Raw genomic sequence first — 9540 nt, forward strand, 5'->3', positions numbered from 1 at the left:
GTGGGAAAGGGAAGCAGAGACCTCTGCTTCAGCTCACAGATTGATGACTAATTGCCAAGAAGAAAATCAGCCGCATATAAACCCTGTTAACTGCATTTCCCTTGGATTTGTGCCAGGAGGAAAAGGCTGTGTTCCTGAAAAGTCATACAGCATCTGCAAACAGGTTTTTTTTTTCCCCTGAGAGTTAACATGATTTTATATTTCTGTCTTTGCTGTTGTCAAAACCTCTGAGATGGTGGATGGCCCATCCCTGGGAACATTCAAGGCGAGGCTGGATGTGTCTCTGAGAAACCTGATCAATTTGAAAATGCCCCTGCTCATTGCAGAGGGTTGAACTAGACCCTTAAGGGTCCCTTCCAACCCAATTCCGTGATTCTACCACGTGTAAAAAAAAATGACAGGAAAAATGAGAAAAAAAAAATATGACAGCCTTCTCTGAAAGTTTAACTTGTTTGTGTCAAGGAATTTCCATCAAGATCAAGGAGCAGCCATTCAATTTAAGTGGGCAATGTTCTGTCTGCCTTGGAAAGCAACGTGACGCAAATGGGGGAAAAGCAGAATGAATAATAACTGAGGCTTCTTGGAGTGGAAATAACATTTTGATGAGGCATGCAGGGACTGCAAAGTAGGACAGCGTGGCTCAGTGGGGATGCTGGTTCCTGGCCTGGCCCTCGATTCCGTGGGACTGGTTTCTTTCCTGGAAACAGTTCTGCATTTTTTTTTTTGGAAATGTTTTCTTCTGAAATAAGGAGCCATTGTCTCTTAATCCACAGTACCCACCTCTGGTCTAGGACAAGGATTAAAAACCCCTCTTGGGAAGAGCAGGGATTAAGAGCCCTGGTGCTCTGGGCTGGCTTTGCCACTTGGAGAGGAGTTCAGATTAAGGACTGTGATGGAGATTTTACTAAAGGACCATTGTGCACAGACTCTGCAGCCTACCAGTTTACAACTAATCACATTATAGTTTGCTTTCAGATAGGATAGGTAAAAACACAGCTTACAAATCCAATTTCTGTTCTATATTTGATCCTCAGAACAGCTAATCCTCTCTGTAAACAGTAAACTCTCTCCAGAACATTATCATGTTCTGATCTGCTGTCTGCAATTGAGTATTCTTCTGAGATTTTAACTTCTCTTTGATTATTTTTATTTTTCCCTAGTAAAATTTCTAAATAAATAATGTAAAAACAGTTTTGAAGCCAGTGTGCCGTCAGTTTCCCATTCTACTTCTTTCGTTCTGGTTTCAACCTACTGTCTTCAATACTTTAGCACTTGGTCATGTCTTTCATTCAGCTCAGTGAGCAATGTTCAGAGTCAAGGCTGAAATTGCAGAGTTTAAACAATCTAAATTGCAATCTTTCCCTAATGAGAATGGGGGATACGATGTTAGAAAACATTCTAGTAAAACTCAGTCATGTATCTTGCATGGACTAATAAAAATTGCTGCTGCTTCTGTAAGAGCAGCTTTAAGGGAGGATTTCTGAACTATTCAGGCAGAAGGTTCATATGAAATTTTTCATTGTGATTTTCCCTGTCTTTCCAGAGGTGGTTGTTGTCAAAAACAAAATCAAGAGCGATGCAGAAATTTTAGGTATCCCTCTGCAGGGATCACCAGAAGGAATTAATATTTCTCAACATGTGAGCAATATTTTTTCCTCAAAAAATATCCATAAATGTCCTCTCTGTCATAGTCCCCAGTATCCAAAACAAGCTTTCCCTGAAATCCTATATTTAAAAACATCCCAGCTTTCTCATTCTTTAAACTCAGATACAAACATAGTATCAACCCAGCTATACCCAAACTCCCCGTCTCCCTTTTTTATTTCTCACACTAATTAACAGCTGATATTCAGAAAAAAAAATCACTCATTTATCTGAGCTTCGAACGTTAGGCAGCATTAAAAATAGTCTGCCAGATTTGCCATCTGTTTGATACAGTGGGAGCTTTTCTAAGAGGAGAACAGAAAGGCAGTGCATGGCCATGTGTGGGGGAAAAAACACGAGAGCCCTCAGCTGAGGAGGGTCTGAGCAGAGATGAAAACTCCCCCGAGCTCCTCAGACACTGACAGAGGATGAGGAGTGTGGCAGACGTGTTGTCCCAAAAGCCACAGCTCTGTAATGCTGCTGATTCACACGGGTTTGGGCTTGAGGATGTTCATTTCAACACGAAATGCGCCTGTGGGGTTTGCCTGACGTAATTTCAGCCATGCACAGGCTCAGCATCTCTCAGTGTCTCTGCCAGGTGCCCTCCGTTGCCAGCAGAAAAGGAGGACAATCTCCAAATTAGCCCACATGTCCCCAAAAACCCCTTTTAGGATGGGATGAATCATCCCCTGGAGATGCCACCCGCCTCCCCAGTGAGGGCAGGGGAGCTGCATGACTCTGCTGGAGCAGTCATCACTCCCTTTGGGATGCCCGTGGTCAGCTGGGGTGAATCCCATTCCTTTCCTCATCATACATATTGCCTTCAAACAAGGAACAGGAGTTGCCAGACAGAGCTGATGCACCAGGATCCCCGAGGCATGTGTGCAATTCCCACCCCTGTAACATCCCTGAAAAGAGAGAGCTGTGGGAAAGGAGATTTTTTTCCTCTCTATAGGAAAGAAAGATGTCTATGATGCACTCATGGATGTGTGAGGCCAGGACAGTCTTGCAGGTTGTCCCCTGAGAGGGGCAGCAGGACAGAGGTTGGCTCGTTCACTGTGAGCAAAGAAGGATCTCAGTAATTTTTAGAGTCATTAGGGCTCATAGGAAAAGGGAGATTACCTTCAACAGAGACTTTGTGCGACCTACCGACTATATGAAGGGACATATTGCAAATATTCCATCTGTCAGGACTAATTATTAATGGCACAACACAACCAGGAACCAGCAAGGCTGATTGTGAGGGGCCAGGCTGAAAGTTTCCTATCCCCTGCAGCAGAAATACAAACATTCCATAACAGTATTTCGACCTTTAACAAACAACACAAATGTCTATATTCTGGCTTTTTGTAGCACAGAAGGGCACACGTTTGCTGCTAATGGAGTACTAAGTGCAATTAACCCTGCAGCACGCGAATGCACGAGGCTTGAAATGTTTTGTAAACTGGATAATAGGGATGCTTCAGCACCAAATGGTCTCAGTAGCTGTGAGTGAAGCTGCTTGTTTCCAAGCTGCTCACACGATTAAAGTCTGACATTGGAACTGGCTTGGTAATAGAGGACTGTTGGGAGGAAAGTGTTAATTGATGGAGTGAGGAAACGCAGGTTTGAGGAGAGACCAGTGAAAGGGTGACTTGAATCTATATAAGCAAGTTCTGATTCCTGGAGAGGCCACCTAGAACAGAGGCTAGACAGAGTTAAAGGAATAAAGTGTGTATTTATTAAGAAGGCCTTCAAAGGACACACCTTGGGCAGTACAAGAGTCTGGCAGAGGTTACACCCAGGATGGATGATGGGTCATGAGTTTTCACACTTTTATAAATTTTGGTCCATTTACAGATTGGGGTTAATTGTCCACTTACAGCTTCAGGTTATGAAGTTCCATCCTCCCAGATTGCTCTCCTCAATTCACTGATCAGACTTTGGGCCTGAAGCTGCAATGGCATCCTTGGTTCTCAGGCTGGAAAAGGATTGTTTTGTATGACTAAACTGTGAGGAGAACTTGCTAACACTTCTTATGAAGTTCAGAGTTACACACTAAAGAAGTACAGAATCTGGAAAATACGAAAGCTAAAACTGAAGGCATCAGTTCTAGAAAGAGAATGATTTTGTCCTGTTTGTGAGGAGCCAGAAGAATTGTATATGAGGAGAAAAAGCTATATTTGGCTGGTCTGAACCTGTAGGTAACGCCAGAGTTACCTATGAGGAAAGTGTTAGGCTGAGAGTGTTACACTTACACTTTGTCTGCACTGGTGTGAACATAAACTGTAATAAATATAATACACCGATGTGACTTCATCAAGATAAACAGCAGTAAACAAGCCTTGCTGGGTGAGAGGGGTATGGAAAAATTTTGGCTGGAATTACAGAGCTGTGCTTGGATTATGGATTGGACCCCTAAATGTTCTGAGGAGCCCCCGCTGGGGAGAAAGGAGAAGGGGGAGTAGATGAGAGAGATGCCCATGTGTAACATTATTTTTTCATGGTTTAAAAAGCATGGGTTACAGGCATTTTTACTCCTTAAAATGTTTATGTGGCAGAGTTCAAGGAACCTGCTGGTCATTTTGTGCTGCTTCACAAGAAGGAGCAGCCACCTCGAGCTCACCAGAGCCAGCTAAAGTGAGAAAGCCAAGCTTAGCCAAGACCTGGCCAAACTCAGGCTGTGCCACCTTTTACCCTCCCACAGCCACAGAGTCTGCCAGCACTAAGAAAATGGCCTTGATCCCGCAAAAACATTCCTGTGCCTCACCGTGCTAAAGCGGGATGTGGCCCAGAGCAGCCCAGAGAGGTGTCCGTGTCCTGACTGCCATGAACACCCACCCTGTGCACCCCTTTGGTGTTTGGCAGCTGAAGGGGTGTTCCCCCAAATCCTCAGCCCAAACAGACACAGGATGGGGTCCATGGGCTTGCCCTTGCTGTGTTGAAAGAGTCATCGAGATGCAAAAATACTTCATCGCCTTGAAGGGAACATTGCGCCATGATTTTTTCTGCTGTGTTTTGGTTTTCATCCGAAGCCAGTCTTGGAGGTTAAAAATAGCCTTGGTGAGCCTTGGAAAAATCTGTTGGCTTTGCTAGAATCAGGGCATTTATACCACAGATGCTGCTGCTGTAATTGAAAAGAAAAGCTCACGTGACAGAAGCGACTCCTGCGCGCTGACGTCTGGATGCAACAGCCACAGCACCAAAACTCATTCTGAGCCTTGTCCTGCTCTTTGGGGACCTCAGGCCGAGGGGAACAATGGCTGTGGATGGTTCAGTGTTCTGCAACACAAGTCAGGTCGGTAGGAAGCCAGAAAGCTTGGACTCAATGCATTTCTTTGAGGGGAAAAAAAAAAAAAAAGACAAATTTTCCGTTGAACAACCAGAATGACTCAGAAAACCAGCAAAATGACTCCAAAATTCTTTACTCACTTTCTGAGGAAAATACCACTGAGTGATTTCATAGAATCCTTGACAAAGGCAGGAGTCCTCCTCTCTTTTTCCAGTTACTTCAGGCTCTGTAGCCCTCTGATTTTCCATATTTGTTACAAATATGATGTTGATTAAGACACTGGAAACAGAAATCCTCTTGAAACAAGCATTTTTCTCAGAGGAACTCCTTAAAACTCTGCAAGCAAAGCCACTCCTGTGTGACATTTGAAAAGGAGAGCTGTGAAGCCATCTTGCTGGGAATAAGGCCACTGGCTGGTTCTGCTCTGCTACCATTTAAATCTCAAAGGTCAAAAGAAAATGTTCCCAGTAGTTTCTCCATGGAAAAAAAGATTGGGCATGAGCTGGGGAATGTGTTGGTTTTTTTTTTTGTTTGTTTGTTTTTTTTTTCCCTGGTGGATTTTTAATTCAAAACAGACTCAATGGGATTTTTTTTCTTCAAAATGCAGCCAAGGGGTTAATGACAGAAAATGAAGGAAAATAAGGCTCCAGATCTGGCTTAAGTTTTGGCGCCTCTCCGCTGATGTTGGGGGTTTGGGTGCTTGACCCCATCTAGTGGCACTCCAGGAACGAGGAGAAATCCCAGTCCATGGTGGTTTGTGGAGATCACCTCATCCTACATCAAACACAGCCACGGCTTCCCCTGGCCCTGCTGTCTTCTCCTGTGCCTGGCAGCAGAACAAGCTGTGGCAGGGCTGGCACAACCAGCGTTTCCCTGTGTGCTCAGCCCCAGGTGCTCCTCAGGTGTGTGTCCAAGCAAGTGGGTGATGGACTGCTGGCTGAGAAGTCCTTTAGAAAGAAATAAACTGGGCAGCACTTGTTTCCGGCAGGTGTGCACCCCTTGACATGGGTGTTGGATAGGAAGAGTTACACTGGAATTTCACTTTTCACTCAGCTCCAAGAATAAGTGACCCCTTTGAGGCTGGTTTGTGCACAGCCCTGGATCTGGAGTGTGGCTGTAATCCCACAGCCTTTGATCTTCCCCTTCCCACAGCCCCTGCACGACCATATCTCTGCCAGCTTGGGGTCCCACGGGACTCTGCTGGCCTGGGGAGGCCACCTCAGCTCCCTCCTAAAGCTCCCCCAGCTTGGAGAGGTGTTCAGCCAACTCTGCTCACTGGAGGAGAGCCCAGCACTGTGGTCAGGACCATTTTGTGCCTGGCTGTGCCTCTGGAAGGTCAGTTCACCTCAGTCCCCTCTTCTCCAGTCCAAACAGACCAAGACACCTCAGCTGCTCCTCATACAGCTTCCCCTCAAGGCCTTTCACCACCCTCACGGCCCTCCCTGGGACACTGTCTAATAGTTTAATGACTTTTTAATACTGTGATGGCCAAAACTGTTCCCAGCACTGGAGGTGAGGCTGCCCCAGCGCAGAGCAGAGCAGGACAATCCCCTCCCTTGCCTGGCTGGCCATGCTGTCCCTGGTGCCCCTCAGCACAGGGATGTCCCTCCTGGCTGCCAGGGCACTGCTAATTCATATTCAGATTTCTATGAAATGACCAGGACTCCCAGGTCCCATTCCTGGTGCTGGTCTTCAGCATCTCACCCTCCACTCTGTGCACACAGCCAGGGTTACCCCATCCCAGGTACTGAATTCTTCATTTTCCCTTGTTGAACTTCATACAGCTGGTGATTGCCCAGCCCTCAAACTTGTCAAGGTCTCTGCAGAGCCTCTCTGGCCTTGAGGGAGCCAACAGCTCCTCCCAGTTCAGTGTGATCACCAAACTTATTAGTATTCATTAGAGTCCTGTCTCCAGGTTGTCGATGAGGATGTTGAAAAGCACAAGAGCTCTCCAGAACCCCACCAGTGACCAGCCTAGTGTCACCCCATCCACCACATCCCTTTGTGCCTGACCTGTGAGCCAGCTGCTCATCCATCACTCCACACAGTTCTCCAGCTGTGGGCTGGCCACTTTGTCCAGAAGGAAATTGTGAGTGACAGATACGGACCTCAGCCCTTCCTCTGGGATGTGCTGGCACCAGCGTGGTCCTGCTTTCAACCAGGCTGAGGATGCCTCCTTTATTTTAATGACTCCTGGCAAGGATTTTAAAGCCAGCCAACTCTTCTTTCGTAACCAGCAGGTCCCTCCAGCCCTGCCTGCTGTGCCCCTCTGGACCTGCCAACACACAAACCTACTTAGCTTAATTCCACTCTCCTGCTGCAGAGCGCTGTGCCCGTCTGCAGGGCGCAGGGTCCCTGGGCAGGGTTTGTCCCTTCCTTCACCCCGGCGCCGAGGTGGAACAACTTCTCCCAAAGTGAACAGCACACCCTGTTTCCTGGCCACGGAAACACGAAAAATTGCCTCTGAAAAACAGCTGCAGCCACAAGCGGTGCTAGGGTAGGATGCCCAGTTCTATTGCAGGGCACTTCGCGTTGGAGCTGAGCCCTTTCGAACTCACCAAGCGCTGTCAGAGTGAAGCTGTACCTCTTTATTGGCTGGCAAGAAGCTTAGCATTGATTTAATGAGTTCCCTTTAGAAGCCTCCATTGCTGCATTCCTTGGAAGATTAAGGGCTGCTGCTTTTTCTTCCCCCCCCTCTCCCTTCTGCTTCTTTCTAATGATGTTCTGAGAAGGCAGGAGAATCTGAGATATGCCCTGCTTACCGCCGGGTGAACCCCATTTACACGGCATTTTTACTTCAGGAATCCTTCCAAACATTACACAGGCAGGATTTTACATCTGACAAAAGCAGCAGATAACATTTACCGAGATTACACTCCCTTAATGCTGCCTGAGCTTGCATTTGCTCGCTCATATGACTGTGCCTCTCCTGTGCCTTTAGTGTTAAAAGTACTCTCCAGAGGCTGGCTGGAGAAACGCTGTATTTTTGGTTTTTAAATCGAGCATAGATGACAAACACTGTGCATCGCCGACATCTATGGAAACACCGCCCTTTCGAAATGCCAAAATAATTTTTTTTTTTTTTTTTTTTTTTTTTTTGCACTGAACTGTACAGGTACCAGGAGGCTCCATTCAATCCGTGCTTCGGAGGGACGCAAAATAGGTTAATTTTTTTTAAACCTGGAAAAGGAGAATCAGTGCCCTCAGCTCAGCAGAGCCGGCAGGCACAACCTCCCAGCAGCAGAGGGACCATCATCGTCACGATGATGATAATAAAATGAAGGTGGATCAAGAGGAGCAGCTTTCTCTGGGGAATCCGGCACAGCTCTGGATTCTCCTTGTTGCTGAGGACACGACTTTGAGCGGTGACCGCGGGTCGCCGGGGCAGTGCTGGAGGGGACTGGAGGCGTGTGTGATGGGATGGGACTGTCATTCCACTCACCCAGCACAGGGCACGGGAGGGACACCGCCGCCTTGCTGATTCTTTACAAAGCAGCAACAAAAGGCGAGGCTTTAGAGCTGGAAGACCAGAGAGATTTGAATTTTTGCAAATCAGAGTTTACTCGCTCTGGAGCCTCGCGGCAGCTCTGTGTTACAGAAAAGGCGCTTGGTTTGCGGCCAAAGAGCTGCTGACAAAGAGAAGGGAGGGAGAAAAAAAAAAAAAAAAAAAGACTTGCAGAAAGGCGTCGGCATTGTTTGTGGTTTAAAGCTGTCAGCTCGGCAGCGTGCGAGCTCTCCCTTTGAGGCAGGACACATTTCTCCCGCAGCGCTGTGAGCCGTGCTGAACGCAACGAGGCAGGAGAACGGCGCTCTGAGTTTTAATTTAGGAGCATTTACGGGCAGCTCCGGCAGAAGCCGTGGGGTCTGCCCCAGAGGGCAGAGGGAGATACCCACGGCCAAACCCCCCCGGGCAGGTATCCCCGAGGAGCTCGGCTGTGCTTTCCCTGCTCCCACTGGCTGGGGGGAAAAGCTCGCCACCGGGGAAACTTTGTAAACACGGCGCGACGGGAGCGGCAGCCAAACGCGGCTGCGAAAACCGAGGATCCCCAGCGCCGGCAGGGAGAGCTGGCAGCGACTTGGTGTTGGCAGCGCCCAGCCCTCCCCTCTGCCAGCCTCCCCTTCCCCTCGAAATCAACATCCGTGTACAAAGCAGAAGGCACGCAGGAACCCCCCGCTTTCCCCTGGAAAAGGGATTCGGAGCCCGCTGGATGCGCGTCCGCCTCCGGCACCGGGGATGGGTCGGGGCGGCCAGCACCGCCCGCAGCCGCGTCCGGAGACGCCACTCGGTGAAAAACAGCAAAAGTACCTTTTGAATTCTTCCGTCAATGTCCAAATAAATACATTTGGGCCGGTAAGTCGAGGAGGCAGATCCCATCTTGCTACAGCTGGGCTCTCCCCGGACTTGTTTCCAGTGTCAATCAGAGCGGAAAATCAGGTTTATCCTAGCCGGCCGAGGCACCGCTGGCTGACAGTTTGGTGTCCCCGCTCTTCTGTATCCCACTGTACTCTCATTCTGGGAAGGTCCCTCCTCTAACATGCATGCATTTTGCTGTGCCTCTGTCTCTCTCTGCCACCTCCTTTTAGTTTTGCTTCCCTCCAAATCCAGCTGCCTCGGACTGGGAAAG

At 48.1% G+C, this 9540-nt stretch overlaps 1 protein-coding gene across 1 annotated transcript in view; it reads right to left on the reverse strand.

Annotated features, from left to right (window-relative positions):
- Window positions 1–9333, reverse strand: part of PDE9A (phosphodiesterase 9A) — a 51082-nt gene extending 41749 nt beyond the window's left edge. The window contains exon 1 of the mRNA XM_066314117.1: window positions 9222–9333. Within this exon, the coding sequence (XP_066170214.1) occupies window positions 9222–9290 (69 nt within the window). The 5' untranslated portion in view covers window positions 9291–9333. The remainder of the gene's footprint in view (window positions 1–9221) is intronic.
- Window positions 9334–9540: the final 207 nt, after the last annotated feature.

The sequence above is a fragment of the Sylvia atricapilla genome, chromosome 2 (assembly GCF_009819655.1).
Source record: "Sylvia atricapilla isolate bSylAtr1 chromosome 2, bSylAtr1.pri, whole genome shotgun sequence".
Lineage (NCBI taxonomy): Eukaryota > Metazoa > Chordata > Aves > Passeriformes > Sylviidae > Sylvia > Sylvia atricapilla.